The sequence below is a fragment of the Coenobita brevimanus genome, chromosome 47 (assembly GCF_032717465.1).
Source record: "Coenobita brevimanus isolate Jiangsu-jjx chromosome 47, ASM3271746v2, whole genome shotgun sequence".
Taxonomy (NCBI): Eukaryota; Metazoa; Arthropoda; class Malacostraca; order Decapoda; family Coenobitidae; genus Coenobita; species Coenobita brevimanus.
In genome coordinates this window covers 29,473,272-29,491,866 of record NC_137000.1, presented here as the reverse complement: position 1 = coordinate 29,491,866, position 18,595 = coordinate 29,473,272, and the positions used below count along the sequence as shown (strand labels likewise).

At 39.5% G+C, this 18,595-nt stretch overlaps 1 protein-coding gene across 5 annotated transcripts in view; it reads right to left on the bottom strand.

The window, feature by feature from the left end:
• Window positions 1-18,595, bottom strand: part of LOC145399071 (transcription factor 12-like) — a 185,809-nt gene that overhangs the window by 108,216 nt on the left and 58,998 nt on the right. For 4 of the 5 annotated variants that reach the window (XM_080271822.1, XM_080271821.1, XM_080271823.1 and 1 more), the window contains exons 6-7: window positions 1,876-1,932; window positions 947-1,181 (exon numbers count right to left, since the gene is read on the bottom strand). In XM_080271822.1, coding sequence (XP_080127948.1) covers window positions 947-1,181; window positions 1,876-1,932 — 292 coding nt within the window. The remainder of the gene's footprint in view (window positions 1-946; window positions 1,182-1,875; window positions 1,933-18,595) is intronic. The other variant, XM_080271824.1, reaches the window with a different exon arrangement.

The following is an 18,595-nucleotide window of genomic DNA, read 5'->3' as shown; positions in this document are numbered from 1 at the left end:
CCCTAACCACCCTTTGGATATCAACCTACACAGGCTCAATCTGACTGAAGCGACTACATTACTCACTATGCCACCAGTTGTCATAATTTGGTTACATGGTTACCACCCAGCATAGTAAATGGTTTCCTTGTGTACAGACACCATTTGGCTTGTCACTCAATGTAGAGTCACCAACAGGCAGAAGAACGAGGAAAGAATGAAAAAAGAAAGACAGCAGAGGGAGTGTAAAGTCACCCATAGACAGAAGAATGAGGAAAGAATGAAGGAAAGAAAGACAGAAGAGGAAGGAAGGAAGAGAGGAAAGGGCAGACACCCAAAGCAGCACTACACTGAGTGAGTAGATGTTGAGTGTCCCCACCTACCACCTAGGTTAATAAAAATGTCAGCAATTACGAGCTAAGACATAAAAGTTGTCAAAATTTATGGTAAATGCTGTATCTCAAAGCTTCATGGAAAAAAAAAAAAAAAAAAAAAAATCCACTCATTAAGCAATCATCCAATCCTGTACTGCCCCATCAAAAGCAAAATGGCATGAGGCCAGGCAACACAGTTCAGAGATTTAAAGTGGGGGTAACCATTAACTCCCCCCTGATACTTAATTAACACGTCACAATTTTTTGTACTACTCTGGGTGGTAAACCTATAACCTATAACCAACAGATGAAAATCTAACTGGTCTTGTGTGGTATGGTACTTCAACCAGGTATAGCCCACAAGAGTTTACAATACATTCAAGGGATAGCTGGAGTGTACCACGCACAAAATGCTCCTTAAAGGCGGACAAATTAGTTACTTTTCTCTCAAATGATTGAACTGAGCAGCCTAACCCCTGGCCTTTATGGTCTTGGTAGTGCAATAAAGGATTCAATAATGTATGAATGGGGAAATACAAGTATATCATCATCATCATCATAATGGGGAAATATAAAATCATAATATCTCTAACCTGGAACCCCAAGGCCTTTCAGTTCTTGTGAGTGTGAGCCAAGCGTAGTGAAGGTGGAGTTGGGTTGTGGTGCGAGGTGTGAATCGAGGGCTGGAGGATAGGGTGGAAGGGAGGCACCATGAGGAGGAGGAGCCAAATGAGGGCTAGCTCCAGGAAGGCTGCCAGTGGTCTCTGCATGGACCCGCAGGACATTCACTGCATCCTCCAGTCTCTCATCTATCCCTCTCGTTGACCCCTGTAATACATATAAACCCACATTAGTACAGAAAAGGACATAACACGAAACAAAATATGATCATACATTCTGCCTACTGCATCATTATTTCAACATTATATACAAGTGAAAACTTCCACAATGAACCTTCACTGAGTACCTATTAACCATCTGAATTAACACATAAAGATTAATAATTTTGCTTGACAGGAGAACATTTTAAATGTTGTCCTACAAAGTAAATGCTAATAACTACGGTTTCCAGAATCTGAACTTATTTCATTTACAACGGCTTCCACACTGATCTGCTCTTAGTGCACAATTCTTAAACTTGAATTCCACAACTAAGACAAGTTTCAACAAACAGTAATGTTCAGAGGTATGAATTACCCATTAATCTTTAAAACTTATTTTACTGCACTAAGTATGAGTCAATACATGACCAAAGTAATTATAAAAAAAGTAAGCTTTGATAAGCAAGAGTATACAGGCTTTAACTCAGATTAATATAGTGCTTTACTGGATTTGCAGTAAAAAAAAAAAAAAAAAAAAAAAAAAAATCAGATTCACAAAAACAATTAGAAACTTATTACTTATTCTATATGCACACGAAATATGCAGACACATAACCATGTAATTTGAAAATATAAAGCCACTCTTGCATTTAATAAAGAAAACAAGACAAACCAAAGCAGAAGAGAGGGTGCATCATTACCTCAATATCCCGCAGGTAGTCGATTGCGGACTCTAAGTTCTCCTCTGCCATACGAGGCTATAGTGCAACAAAGAAGAAGAAAAGAAAAATGTATAATAACCATGCAAACTTAAGTGAAAAGGTGAACTAACATGCAAAATGTGGTGCAGTCATAAATACAGATAAAAAAATAATCATGCCAAGTCAGTGGACAGGACAACATGCAATGTTGTCATTAAAAAAAAAAAAAAAAAAAAAAAAAAAAAAAAAAGTGCTACATTTCATCATTCCAAAAGTTCTGCAACTAGACTAGCAATTTTTCCAGAGGAAACATTAGGCACTGCATACTTTGCTATTTCCAAGCAGAGACAACTTAAGTACTGTCACAACTGGTTTGGGAGCAATTCTTTTTTCTCCTATCCAATTCCAAAGATGGAACTAACTGTTTCTTTTAATAAAGAAAGCTCATTTCCCAAACTCAATCACTCTATTAAATATTTGCTGAACTTTAGTGGTGTGCAGCATAGTAGGGACAACTATTAAGTGTTTATTAAGAAGTTCTTTTTGTAATCTAATATTCCAGCAACATTTAATCTGAAAGTTTGCCATTTTAATCTATGCTCCTGTAATACCATTCACCTACCACAATAAACCCTGACCAACTATTTTGGAAGCTGGACCTACATAACTCCTGGTACCTAATATAACATCAACTGGTTTCCTTTCTATGCATCTATCCAAAGCTTAAAATTCATTACCTACATACTGAACCATGACAAGTGACTCACTTTAAGGAACTTTTTTTTTCATACTACAACATATATGGCTTTACTGAAGGATATATATCAACCCTTTACCTTAAACTCATAAAAATCCATCTACAGGCACACTAGCAGTCATTCACATACTAAATATTTGTGCCTATACTCATACCCTCTGACAGCTGTAAGGCTACTTGTACAATGAAAAAATGAAGTGAGACTGTTGTTCATAACAAGGCCTTCACCCAGATATTAGACACAATGTTAATCCACAAGTTCAAATGAATAATTACAGTGAGGATAATCCTATCAGTACTGTATTTTGTAATGAATTTTTACTGAAAAAGTGATCACTACACAATGTGTAAGCTGTTATCACCATCATCCCAATTATAGTTCCCACCTAAAGATGGGATGAGGTATGCATTTGAAAGTGGGACAAAGTACGGTACACACACACACACACACACACACACACACACACACACACACACACGAGCATAGCTCATTTCCTGTATATCACAACTAGGTAAATACACACACACACACACACACACACACACACACACACACACACACACACACACACACTTTCATTTGTCTATCATTTTCTTGCTGTACTGTACTTCGTCCCACTTTCAAATGCATACCTCCCCCCATCTTTGGCGTGTGTGTGTGTGTGTGTGTGTGTGTGTGTGTGTGTGTGTGTGTGTGTGTGTGTGTGTGTGTGTGTGTGTGTGTGTGTGTGTGTGAGAGAGAGAGAGAGAGAGAGAGAGAGAGAGAGAGAGAGAGAGGGGTGATGAGGCTAGGGAACTGACAGTGGATCAAGCTGTTTGGACGGATTTTGTACAAAGGAGAGTGTAATCAGGGTTTGATACCCGTATTTAACTTCATAATCACTGGACTGACTCTGTCTGACAGGCTGTTATGAAGAGCATATTATGCATGGAAGGTGCACCTGTGAGGTGGAGACAGGATTCTGAGGGCTTGAATGGTAAGTGAATGAGTATAGCCATTCAACTGGGCAAACCTTAGTTTTCCTTCTTGTTCTCCGGACCCTACCTCAATCTATCCTTGGATGGTAAAAGGCCTAGGTGGTGATGATTTCGCATACACCTATCGGTCTTGGTCACTCCATCTACAGTTCTAAGTTACCAAAGGAATGCCAAATCCTTGTCACGTGCCAAGTTGTACATACTTCATCCATCCACTTCATTGCCTTGCCAATTACTTAGTTTCCTCAACTTCAAAGCCCTGTTGTCTCACACATCTATTTACCATATCAATCAACCCTCCTAGCTTACCACACTTCCTCCTATTTACAAATTCACTCACACATACCTTTTTCATCATCCTAACTGCAGTACAGTATATCCATTCTCTCAAAATGGCCAATGACCATACTATCTATGTACTCTACTTTACCTGTTCATCAACCTACTTCCTTACTCCTATCTTCATGGATTTAATAAACTTCTTAATCAAACCACACTATGCAAACAAAACATTTATCAACAATCACATGCCACCCCATACGGGATTATGGCGTCTGGCAATAGATAGATAGATAGACATTTGGACCAGTCTTAATCCTGACTTTTCATTCTCTCGTCTTACCAATGCTTCACGGCCATACATAAATGTAGACTACGATATACAATGCAGTCCTACTTAAGCCTCCTTACTCCATTTTCTATTCTGAATCAAGGCTGCTGCAGCAATGGCCATCTTTCCTCCATAAGCCATCCCAATCTTAATATTCCTCATACATTCACCTCTCTTTTCCAACAATCTTCCAGCAATTCAAGACTCTCTCCATTCACTGGAATATCACGCTGAAAGTTACCTTCACTCTCAATACCCATCATTTCCAATTTATCAATAACCATCATCAAACCTTACCACTTGCAGAAAGTATCTAAAATTTGCACTTCTCTGCAAGAACTTCAGTGTCACCAGCATAAATGGAATAATCCACCCTTCCTTACTTTTCACCAGCTTCACCTTCAATTCACTACTTTAGTTTCTAGCTCTCACAACCCTATACATGTACTGTATATACTGAAAAACAATTGGCACATCACACCCTTGTCATAATACACTAATACTGAACCATTCATTTAGGCAACCATCCGCTTTTACATGTGCTTAACCACGATCACTTAAGCTCTTCACACCATTCAATAGTTATATATATATACACATATGTTACAGGGAATTTGTGTAACCAGAAATTTTACGAAATTCCCTTGGAATTCATTAAATGAATTTAAATTAGGAAGGGTTAATTCTAATTAAGGCTGGGTTAATTTAGGTTGCGACTAGGTCAGGTTAAGTTTAGGTTAGGTTACGCTAGGTAAGTTAGGTTAGGTTGAGTTAGGTTTATTTGTATGAACGCTGAACATATGCTAAATGTTCATATAAATTAACCTAACTTAACTTTACCAAACTAATCTTTCAAACCTAACCTAAACTTAACCTATATTATCCTAGCCTAACTTAACTGCAGCCTAATTTAACCTAACCTTCATTAACCTATCCTAATTTAAACTCGTTTAATGAATCCCTTAGGGATATAATGAAATAACTGGTTAGACAAATTCCCTTTTTAACGTGGCAGCGTCTGGATTGACTCTTTTGGATACGATTATGTGAAGCTACAGAACGTGGTGAATGTTTTTGGTGAATCCGACAGAGCCAGGATTCTGGGGGCTTGAATGATGAGTGAGTGGAAGCGTGGCCCATTGGATTGGGCGATTTTGGGCTGTCTGGACATTGCTACGCCTAGCCCTGCCCTTGGGTGGGAAAGGAAGTCCGGATGATGATGATGATATATATATATGTTTTGGTTGCATAGAGTGGTTTGATTAAGAAGTTTATGAAATCCATGAAGAAAGGAATAAGGAAGTAGGTTGATGAACAGCTAAAGTAGAGTGAAATGGCACGAGACAGGGTGATGTGGAGGCGATTTGTTTGTGGCCATCCTGTACAAGGGATTAAGGTGTCTGGCAATAGATAGATGGATAAATAGATAGACAGATAGATAGATATAACTAATCCCCCCCACCCACTCTATCACAACTCCTTTCTAGATCATCAAATAACACAATTACCCCAACATCCCGACACTCATCTCACATGCTCTCTCCACTATTTGTCATAACTGCAAATACTTATGGTATCTATATTATGGTTGAAACTGTACTGTATTTGTTCAGTTTTATCCTTCTAAATGCTTTTCAGTTTGGTACTATTCTTTCATTTCTTCAATTCACTGAAATTTATGAATAACTGTTCCTAAGACAAATATCCCCTGCATCATCACTGAACATACGTTGGATTTCATTCTCTCACGATTTATCTTGGAAAGATCACACTACCTCACTTGCAATATCTACTTCCAAGAGATTAGGTGTGCTAAGCTGGCTCTGTGCCTTCTTTATCCCTGCACAGTTGTTGGCTTTATACAGGGTTTTTATTTGTCCCCGTGTAGAGTACAACTCTCACACTGTGGGGAGGCTACCCACATACAGCTCTTCTCAACAGTGTGGAGTCAAAGACTTTTCAACCCATTAATTCTTTTCCTCTTACTGATTCCCTTCAACCTCTGTTTCTTCACCACTTTGCTGAACCAATATTATTCTTCTGTTGCTACTTGAATGGTTACTGCTTCTCTAAAATGTCTGCTTGCATCCCTCCACCATAATGACAAGCATGTAACACCCATCTAGCACCAAACTGTCATCCCTTTTTTTGTCCAGTTCTACTGTATAATGCAAGAGTTAACCAATACTCCCAGTCTTTCATGTAAACAAAAGGACACCTCTGGAACTGTCATCCTCTCTTTGCATTTCCTACTGTCTATGATGTGTCTTTTAAATGCAGTGTGACCAGGAACCACGAAATCAACGGATCTCGAATTCTTGAATTTGTCTCTCTTGTTATTTTATATTTTCTTGGAGGGAAAAATCTTATAGGTATCTGGCCTTAGGTTCCTTTTCCCTAAAAAAAAAAAAAAAAATCATTTTTTTGGATTTAGGCCTTTTAAAGGGCAAAAGTCAAACCGCACATGCACACATATTTAGTGAAATATAGCAACATGATTTTGCAGTTAACCAATTCCTGCCAGGAAAGGTGTGGTCAAATGCCTGTGTGCTAGAGATTTTTTTGTGAAAACCATCCTGCACTCTCTTATGACTGTTGTCAATCTTTAAATGGTTCACACACTCCCCACTATGTCCAAAATCATTCATCAAACTCTTATGGTTCCCCCATCCCTCCACCCTAACATCATAATTTTTCCATATACAGTACTTCTACAGCATATGTCTCCCTCACTCCATGGCAATAATACACTCACACTGGTCATCTTTACTTCTGCACAAAATTAAAAACTCGTGACTTTCTTCCACTTCACTGGCACAGTTTCGCTCATTCAGGTCTTCTGCCAAATTACTCACATTTACCTAGCTATCATCCAATCCTTTTTTGTTTCACCATCAAGTTTGGGCCTGAGGACCGGGGCTAGGCTACTCAGTCCTTACATTTAAGGTGAGGGCAACCAACCTCACTCACCCATGACTGGCATTATGTGAATAAATCCCAACCATCTAAGATATAAACCTTTTTAGGCCCACATTCAGCAGGAACACCTTGACTCATTACACTATCAGGCATAATTTTGTTATATGGCTTCCACAATAACAAGATACTGTTTTAGCTGGAATGACAGATAGGGAGTTAGAGTTTTTTTTTTTGAGGTTGAGAATTAGATGTACAGGAAGTTTCAGCAACTACACTCAGGAATCATCATCATCAGGTTTGGATAGATGCAACAAGACTTGCAAAAGTAAGAATAACAGTTTAACCACAGGTGTAGATACATCCACTCAGGCACCTCAAAATGAGCAGGCGATGATAGAGGACAGAACAAGCGATGACAGAGGGGCAATAAGTGATAGTACAAACAATTGTTATACAGTATCAGTAAAGTAAAGAGTTTCCCAGCTATTAACAAAATAAAAAAAAGTAAGTCCCAAGGCAGTGGTATAACTACTTATAATAATCTGAAAGTGTACTACACAAACAGCAGGAGTTTACGTAATAAAATGAATGCACTGAGGGCTTTAATTTGTACAGAGAAAATAGATATTGCTGTTATTAGTAAAACTTGGATGAATACAGACACTCAAGAATTTTTAGCAGAATATCAGATAAAGGGCTATATTTTTGTGTCAAACCGTTTGGGAAGAAAGGGGGGGGGGGTAGCTATTTATGTAAAGGATTCATTAAACTGGTACAATAAAACCGACATCAAAGTATATAGAGACACAGAAAGTGTCTGGGTTGAAATTAGTAACAACAGGGAGAAATTAGTCTTGGGAGCTATTTACAGATCTCCAAAATTAAGCACAGCAGATAGTAAATACCTTTGGGAGGAAATTAGGAAAGTGTCACAGTCCAGCTTAGTAATAATTGTAGGGGATCTTAATCTGCCAAGGATAGACTGGCGAAATCAGACAGGGGATGCAGAGTCAGAGGAATTTCTAGAGGTAGTACAGGATAATTTCCTTTATCAGTATATCAGGGAGCCCACCAGAGGTAAAAATATACTAGATTTGGTTTTAGTTAATAAAGAAAATGTCATTAGTGATACATAGGTTAGTGGATGACTTGGTAATTGCGATCATGAAGAAATTACACTCAAACCTCGATTTAAAGGACTAAATGGGGATTCAACTTGTCCCTTATTTGAAAACGTCCCGTACTTGAAACTGTCCATTGTTGTACCACATATAAAGATAATCTTATTACGAAATGCAATGACTGTTTCACTTATTTATATGATTATGAATATTATTTCATGGGTACTGTATAAAATAATATATTAATGTGTATAACCTAGACATTACGTATCATTTTTGAATGGTCTTGTCTGTTTGTCAGGTAGAACATGGAGTCCCTTAAATCCGAAATCCTTTAAACTGAGGTCCCTTAAATCGAGGTTTGTTCAAATTTATTTGGGATATCTGTTCCACTGAAAATACCTCCACCGTTCCTAATTTTCACCTAGGAGATTTTGATGGACTAACAGCTTATTTTAGAATGGTATTCCATTGGGAGAATAGCTATATTAGGGAAAGCCAGATCAGTGAGGAACCCCAGGTCACAGGTGAGGGGCAGGAAATGGGTGGGAATGTCTGCCAGGTCTCTGGGGAAGGTCAGGTCATAGGTGGAAGTGTAGTTCAGGTGATGAGGATTAGCTCAGGTCTAGTACCAAGCAGCCATTCGGCCAGTGAGAAATATAATGAGATAGTAAATATAATACACAGAGGCCAAAATAGATATATCCCTTCAAAATCGTTTGGAACGAATAATTCAGAACCAAGATGGTTAAACAACAGATTAAAATCTCTCACAGGTGTAAAGAAAGGAATATTTAGAAAAATACAACATGGAGAGGAACACTAACGTAACTGGTACGCGATTTTGAATAAAGAAGTAAAGAGGGAGATACGGAAAGCAAAGAGAAGTTATGAAATTAAGGTTGCTAGTGAATCGAAAGAAATCCCCAAGGGTTTTTATCAAATGTACCATACAAAAAATAACAATAGGATAGGACCTCTCAGAACAGAATCAGGTGACATTACCAGTGAAGATAAAGAAATGTTCTCCATCCTAAATAATTATTTCATATCAGTATTTACCAAATGTTCTCCATCCTAAATAATTATTTCATATCAGTATTTACCAAATGTTCTCCATCCTAAATAATTATTTCATATCAGTATTTACCAAGACGTGGTAGGTGGTGGTGACCATCATCCACTCACTTGATGTAGTGCTGCCTACTTCTTCCTTAGCCTTTATCATTCTTTTTCTGTGCCTGTCCTCCTCTCTTCCTATTTCTCACCATCATCCACTCACTTGATATAGTGCTGCCTACTTCTTCCTTAGCCTTTATCATTCTTTTTCTGTGCATGTCCTCCTCTCTTCCTATTTCTCCCATCTTTCCTGTCACTTCTTATTGCTTTTCTTTCCTTTACAGGTGGCTTTACATTGAGTGACAAGCCAAATGGTTTCCTGTAAGCCAAGAAACCATTTACAACGCTGGGTGGTAACCATATAACCAAACCATACGTGCTCCCTACGTGTCAACAAGTGGGTTGGTGGAGGGTTAGTGCCCCTCCCCGTAAAACAAATAACTCAAAGTCAAATGGCCACCCCTTACGGGATTATGGCATCTGGCAATAGATAGATAGATAGATTTACCAAGGAAAATTTAGACCTGGTCACTCAAGCAGCAAATACTGTACTGTATTTGCAAAAATAATACAGAAAATATTCTTAGTAAAATAACCATTAGTAAGGAGGGCGTAATGAAAGAAATTAATAAGTTAAAACTTCAAAAATCACCAGGTCTGGACAATATATATGCAAAAATTATAAAGAAAACCAAAGAAGAATTATGTCAGCCACATTTAACGTTATTTAATGACTCTTTAATTTCAGAAGTTCCAGAGGCATGGAAGACTGCAAAAATAGTGCCCATTTTTAAAAAGGGTAATAAAGCAGCTGTGTCAAATTATCATCCATTAAGTCTAATGTCAATAGTAGGAAAAATGCTGGAGTCAATTTTGACAAATATGATTAGAGAACACTTAGAAAGATTTAATCTTATAAATGAAAGTCAGGACGGATTCAGGCAAGGACGATCCTGCCTCACAAACTTGTAATTCTTCTTGGATGTCTATGAGGCAGTAGATAGCGATAAAGCTTACGATATTATTTATCTGGACTTCAGTAAAGCTTTTGACAGGCTCCTACACGAAAGGTTAGTTAGAAAGGTTCAAGCACACAGTATAGAGGGCGGTATCTTAAAATGAACAGAATCATGGCTGAAAGGATGAAAGCAGAGAGTATTAATAAATGGAACTAAGCCGGACTGGGGATTAGCAACTAGCAGTGTACCACAGGGTTCAGTACTCCGTCCCTTATTATTTATTATACAGTGGGGCACCAAGTTTCGCAACAACAGGTTTCGCAAATTCAACTTTCGCAGCATAGACCAAATATTCCCGAACTTCCACTTTTGCGTGAAAAAAATCGAGTTTCGTGCACAAATGTCGGGTTTTGGGCAATATTTTGAACTTTGAATTTTCCGCACTGCCCGCCTGCAACCCGCCGCCATCTTGAATGACGTCATGTCAACACTCAGTCTACCCACTCCCGCCATTGTGTATGAACGCCGCTGGCTCCATTGTGTTGGATTCTCATGGTTCACTGGCCTCTACCATACATGGTGGTGCGGGGAAAGGGCCTGGTGGTGTGGAGGGAGGGCCAGGAGGTAGTGGTAGTGATAGAAAAGTGCCCGAGACCTTCAAAATCGGGAGGAAAGGCTAAGGCAAAAAGAAAGTATCATGTTGGTGTGAAGAAATGGCAGTATGATAATGAAATGAAATGAAAAGCACCTAGCACAAGAGGAAATTCAGCATAAAGTGGAAGTGTTGCATCAAGTGGCACATGAGGAGGCAGAGAGAGAGAGAGAGAGAGAGAGAGGGAGGGTGGTAGTGAGGCAGCGAGAGGTGGCGGTGAGGCGGCTGACAGTGAGTGGTGGCGCCAAGGTGGCTGGTGGGACCCAATAACCCTACCATGTGCTTCGGATACTTACCCCCAGCATCCATTAAACAACTCAACCTGGTCTCTGCGGTATGTTTCTCCTCATATAATATGTATTTATTGTTTGTATCTCACAATGCAATGCACAATATTGACTTGATGTACTGTACTGTACTGCAAGTGAAAATGAAAATCTGGTGTTACTTTGGGTTAGCCAGGAACCAATTAGCATTTCAGTCATAAGGACTATGCCCCAACTTCGCGATTTCAACTTTTGCACATTATTTTTGGTCCCAATCAGGCACGAAAGTTGGTGCCCCACAGTACAGTAATCTTCCCAATAACTGATGTAATACAGCCAAAGGCATGTCCGGGAAGTGGTTTTGTCCGGATATTGGGCCCCTGCCTCCTGGACTGGTACTAATGGACCCAAACCCAGCCTAACTTTGGAAGCCACCTAATTCCCTACTGGCCATGCATAGCAACAATTTAAGACCCTATTCACACAAATATGGGACATAAAGCATGAAATACATGAAAAGGAACCAAAGAATGAGAAATTAGAAGTGAGTATGGAAAATATTTAGCAGTGTACAGGGTACTTACAGCATGTCTGTGGCCACCTCCTCTAAGGCTCTGGCAGTGGTGAAAATGCTCTTGTAGCATGTACAGTAATCCAGTGTTGTGCTGTACTTAATTCTTTGCACTGTGAGTTATAACTGTTTAACACTGCACATTCTGTTCTTAAATGTGCCATGCCAGTTTCAACCGCCAGTTTGCACTCCACACTTAATCCTTTGCACTCTCATTTCTAATTTCTTAACACTGCACAACACTAAATTCCCATGTGGTCTAGTGGCAAGGTATTGGAGTTTATTCACTGTTTATTAACAAAAACTGGCATGTGCGGCATCCACTGCGATGAGCATTTGCTCGTGATGGTAGTTAGGCGGTAACTGGGAGGGGAGGAACAGCAGGGGCTGGCGGCCGTGTATAAACACAGCTGTTCGGCGCTGTGCGCCAAGTTCAAATTATGGGTGGATTTTTTTTTTTTTTTTTTTTTTTTTTTGGTCCGAAAGCCCAGGCCCACAATGTCCGGGTAGTGGGGTGTCCGGTTAGTGTGCATCCTGATAATAAAGGGATTACTGTATACGTATGTAAATGATCTAGACTTAGGAATCACTAGCAGTATCAGCAAATTTGCCAACGATGCAAAAATAAGGCATATCATTAACTTCAATGACGATTGCCGTAACTTAAAAAAGGACCTCAATACAGTATATTGTCCAAATGGTCTAAAATTTGGCAAATGGAATTTAATGTTGAAAATTGTAAAGTACTTAACATAGGCAAGACCATTGGAGATACTAAATACAGCTTAGATAACAAAGAAATTAGTAAATTGGAATGTGAGAGAGATCTAGGAGTTATGGTTAGTAAAGACCTCAAATCAAGGCAACAGTGTATTAATGCGAGAAATAAAGCAAATAGGGTCCTGGGATATATTTCGAGATGCATGAGCAATAGGTCATCAAAAGTAATATTGCAACTTTATCTAGCATTAGTAAGGCCACATTTAGACTATGCCGTACAATTTTGGTGTCCTTACTATAGAAAGGATATTAACTTGTCAGAAAATGTACAGAGAAGAATGACGAAAATGATACATGATATTCGGAACCTGTCATACAAAGACAGACTAAAAAGACTAAGTCTGCACTCACTAGAGAGGCGTAGAGTAAGGGGAGACTTAATTGAGGAGTTTAAGTGGATGAAGGGTATAAATAAAGGAGATATTAATAAGGTGCTTATACTAGAAGTAATGGTTTCAAACCAGAAAAATTCTGTTTCGGTAGGGAAATAGGTAGAAATTGGTTTGGTACAACAGAGTCGCGATTTAAGACAAAACGATACAACGATCTTACAATAACACGGACATTTAATTTCTCCCATAATTACTCAATAGCACGGTAATACCACTCAGTTGTGAGAGAGAAACTGTGGAAAATGGGTGCATTTAGGTACGTGTATTGGAATTCCATATACAACTCATGTGTTATGCTTTTGTCGGTCAATGATCGGCTTCCTCGACCCGACCCGATCCACGTGACCCATGTCCCATACCACCTGCCACAGCCTGCCTCAGTGTTGCTTAGACAGTCGCTGTGATGAGAAATTTGCTTACTTCCTTGATCCTCATTTCCTCTCACAACTCTGAGCATGTGGTTCCAAAGTAACTCCAGTTATGCCTAAACATCCTGAATGTGCCATGAACACAAGAATAGCATTTATTCTAAATGAATTTGTAAAATTGTAGGATGAAGTGGCATGTGCTGTGGGAGCTTAAATGCAAATGATCTGACAGATATGAGTCGGGTGTGTTTACGATGTGGATAGTTTTCTTTGTTGGAAAAACAAGTTAATCATGAAGGAGCAGTAAAATTCATGTTTTTGCCTTTACTACAACGAGTGTGGGGAAAAAAAAAAAAAAGGCTTTGTGTCCGATGTTTGTTATGAACTGACAGTCTCTCGTCGAGAAAATTCGGATCTTACGATATGTGAAGACACTACGTGTTGACATGCACAGTTAGGTAAGATAATTATGTGAGTCCAGTTCTTGTGAATTATCCTGTCATACAAATTATACTGCTTGGCTGACTTGCTTATTATTCATGATTACCGCATTTGTGGGCATCTGAGAAGTGAGAAATATGGAATCACTCCATGCAGACGACTTCTTTACAGCATTTTTTTCCCTTTATTGTTGATGACTAATGGTTTTCTTGCATTTTTTTTTTTCTTTTTTTTTCTTTTTTTAATAATGAGAGCTGAAAGTGATTCTTGCCGAAATATGCCTGATGCTGGGTGGCCATGATTCACATGTTGTTTAGGTCAAAAGTTTTTTGCTTGATTGGTAATAAGGACTTTCAAGAGGCTTAGTGGCAATCCTTGGTGATTAAAATTTTTATGGGGCATATTAGGGGGCAAAACTAATTGGTTGGGTTAGGTTAGAATGCAGTATGTACTGATGTGTCCAGTTGGTGAGATCGTATGTAAACACATTGTCTTCGGTGTCTTTAGGCAGACATATTTGTAATAATCTATCTATAATATATTTTTAATGAAAAATATAAGGCTCCTAGAACCCAACCCCCTATTTTGCATGTAAAAATATGTCACGTTTTAGCGCAAATTTGATTTTGCACAAGGTTTTGCAGAACACTTCTTGTGTTGAAGAAAGAACCTGTATTTTTACACAGGAAAAATCATCAGAGAAATTACCAATATGCCAGGAATCGAACCCGGTATGCTGCCTGGCTCTCACCTGAGAGTCCCGGGTTCGATTCCCAGCATATTGGCAATTTCTCTGACATCTTGTGTTGTATGAAGACTACTGTAACAGAGTAATAGACAAATGGAATAAGCTACCTAGTCAAGTAGTTACAGCCTCTTCCACAGAGTTTCAAGCATAGGCTAGATAATCATATGACAAATATGGGATGGGTATAGAAGAAAAAATAAATAAAATCTAACAACCAATACTAATTCATTATTTTTTCTTTTCAGGTTACACTATGACAGTCTCTTTTTCTCCTTTCACATTTTCTTATAAAATCTCCACAACAGTTTTTCTATACCTGCATGGTGTTCTTTCTGACTTTTTCCTGCCGGCTTTGGATGTTAGGGTTTGGAGCACAGGGGAGAGCCTTCTTCTTTGCTATCCTTATTTCATTCTAGTATTTCAGTTACTCTTCTAGGAGCTGCCTAGCATGGGCTAACCAGCCTACTGCAGTTGTCCTCTCCTCTTATGCTCTTATGTAAGATACCATTTGGCCCATCATTCATGTAGTCATCTTAACCCCTTATGGTCGGGCAACTTGTCAATTATATGACCATGTGGGGAGGCATATATTCGGAAAAAAAACATCAAGGAATAAGCCTAAACATGCATAAATTGATGAACATGGTTGATAAACGAAGGCAAGAGGTGTTACATGCGTGGTAATATGCCTCTGCTGGCTGTGGGAGGAGGAGGGGAGGAGTGAGGGAGGAGCGCGGGCAGGCAGCTTATCACCAGTCATGCCTGGGGTGAGGCTAGCAAACTATTCACTCATTTGCTTTTTCTTCACCACTGAACACTATATTTATCATTTATGCATTCTTTACACTATTCATTGTCTTCATAATTTTAGGTATGTGTTTTCTATTATTATTTCTAAATATTATAGATAGATTATTATTTCTAGTGTGATGAGTAAGGATGGAAGTTTGGAGGGTGAAGTGCTCGAAAGGGTAACAACAAGGAAGAAATGTTGCTGGTTCCTTGAAAGCAGTGATAAGAAACAGGGAAGTGAGCATGGAAGTGAAAAAGTTACTACATGACACTATTGTGATACCAACTCTAACATATGGAAGTGAAGCTTGGACGTTGCTGGAAGGACACAAGTTAAGAGTGAGAGCAGTGGAAATGAGTTATTTAAGAGGAGAATGTGGAGTCACATGGAGCGACAGGCTGACGAATGAGGATATAAAGGAACGTTGTGGTGTGGATGTGGATGTGATAGGAAGCGTTAGGAGGAACACACTGAGGTGGTTTGGCCATGTGGAGAGGATGGAGGGTGAGAGACTGACAAGGAGAGTGTATGTGAGTGAGGTGGAGACCGAGGATGAGATGGAAGGATGGAGTGGAGAGGTATATGAGAGAGGGGGGTGTGAGCTGGGAGCAGGGCAGTGAAATGGCGGGGGACAGGGCGACGTGGAGGTGATTTGTTTGTGGCCACCCCGTACAGGACTGAGGCGTCTGGCAATAGATAGATAGATAGATAGATAGTTTTCTATTATCCTTGAACACTTATAACAATAAAACCTATGTATGTACATACTATTTTGCTTGAAGAATTATTACACTACAACTTATATATATTCTATTTTACTTGTTTCAAGGCTTGGGAGAATAGAGGGCAGGACAGTAGGAGACAAAGATGCCTTATCACCCAAGTTCACCAATAAATTAGGACCGAAAATGGCTGGATGTTACGTACCGTCGCCCGCCTGTTAGGGGTTAAGACTGTGCTACAACAACTGGGCGGATGGTGAATGTCCCACCTGTCACAATTATCATTTAATTTTTACAGGGTCGAACACGCTTGCATGTGTCAGCCTTGGTCACCTACTACTGTACTGTAATGGCAGTTCTCCAAGCTGCTCAATCTCTACAAACCTCTCTCTCTTCAGTCCCTTATCCCTGAGGTCACACTAAAGGACACTGTCCCAAGTCTTTTTCGGTCTGCATCTCACATTTCTCACCACTCCTAAGCCTGTCATTCAAGGACACACTACATCATCCATCTGATCATTCTCATCTCTACATGTTTTAGCCTACAAATATTCTCCTTCACTGTTCAAGTCTCACTATCACAGAGCATTACACTCCTAACACATGCTGCATAAAAGGACCTGGCACACAGAGACAGTCCTCTCAATGTCAGGAGAGGCAACATCAATGTCAGGAGAGGCAACAACTTCCTAAACTTCTTTTAACCACTCCTTACCCATGCTACTGAGCTAGATACAACCCCACCTCCAGCACGTATTATATACCCCAAACAAGAAAATACTTCCAAACATTCAAGACTCTGCAGCAAGTTTAATTCTTTTCCCACCTCTCTCCTTTTATATGCTCTCACTTACACACTTCACAATCTAAATCAGCATTATTTTACAGCTAACCTCTAGTACCGCTAAATCTCTTTAAGTACCCACTTATCACAGACACAAACAAAATGAAGTTAATTCCCAAATCTTTGTGGCAAACTGTATATGGCCATACTTCTGCTATGACAGCATCACGATATGCCTAATATATTTTGTTTTATCCACTTTTCCTCTCAAACACTTACACCCAATTCCATCTTTCCACTTCCCAAATCTTTCCTCTGCTACCCTCTCACTGTCAGTGATCAACACCCAACCATCAGCACAGAGCACCTCCCATGGGAGTCCATTTCTGACGTCACATGAGAAAGCTTCAAGTACAATAATAATCAATAAGGGACTTTAATGATCCCTGATGAACACCAAATGTTAATGGAAAATTAATCACTCAAGCCTCCGTTCACTCTCGCTTGGGTGCAAGCCCTCAAGCAGTGCCATAACCATGCTAACAAACCATTATTCAATACATCCACAGAAAACTTGATATATAGTAGTGTGAATACTACTACTCTTAGGTATCTGCCAAACAAGATTAGGTTCAGTATACATCAAACCTGGGTTTGTTATAATCCTCGTTATCAAATATTCGCTGTCAATATAATGTCAGCCCCTCCCTGCATATATTTAGGATATATTATATATTGAGGATATATATATATATATATATATATATACTGTATATATATATATATATACGGTATATGTATATACAATGAGCCTCTAAGTTCCACGTCAAATTGGTACTATGAGGTTGGCATGAAACATGAATTTCACAAACCGAAAAGTATTAATTCAATGATTAAAAAAAACTCTCAATCTCACCTTAAATGTCAGGACCAACTTGCCTAGCCCCAGGCTTCTACACTCTCATGGGGCAATGTAGGATTGGATGATGGATGGATGGATGAAAAATCTAACTGGTTCTAGAGCCCCTCCCAGTCACTCTTTTTCTTGTTTTTGAAATATAAAAAACGGAATCTAAAGGTGAATGTAGGGAAGAGTAAAGTGATGGTCTTAGAGAGGTCAAGTCAGTGAATGGACAGTGAGGTTGGATGGTGAGGAATTGGAAAATGTGAGTACGTTTAAGTACTTGGGTAGTGTGATGAGTAAGGATGGAGGTTTGGAGGGTGGTGCTTGAAAGGGTACAGCAGGGAAGAAAGGTTGCTGGTTCTTTGAAAGCAGTGATAAGAAACAGGGAAGTGAGCATGGAAGTGCAAAAGTTACTACATGACAGTATTGTGATACCAACTCTAACTTATGGAAGTGAAGCTTGGACGTTGTTGGAAGAACACAAGTCAAGAGTGAGAGCAGTGGAAATGAGTTATTTAAGAGGAGCCTGTGGAGTCACATGGCGAGACAGGCTGACGAATGAGGATATAAAGGAGCGTTGTGGTGTGGATGTGGATGTGATAGGAAGCGTTATGAGGACACGCTGAGGTGGTTTGGCCATGTGGAGAGGATGGAGGGTGAAAGACTGACGAAGAGTGTGTATGTGAGTGAGGTGGAGGGGGGAAGAGGGAGGGGGAGGCCGAGGATGAGATGGAGGGATGAGGTGGAGAGGTATATGAGAGAGGGGGGTGTGAGCTGGGAGCAGGGCAGTGAAATGGCGGGGGACAGGGTGACTTGGAGGCGATTTGTTTGTGGCC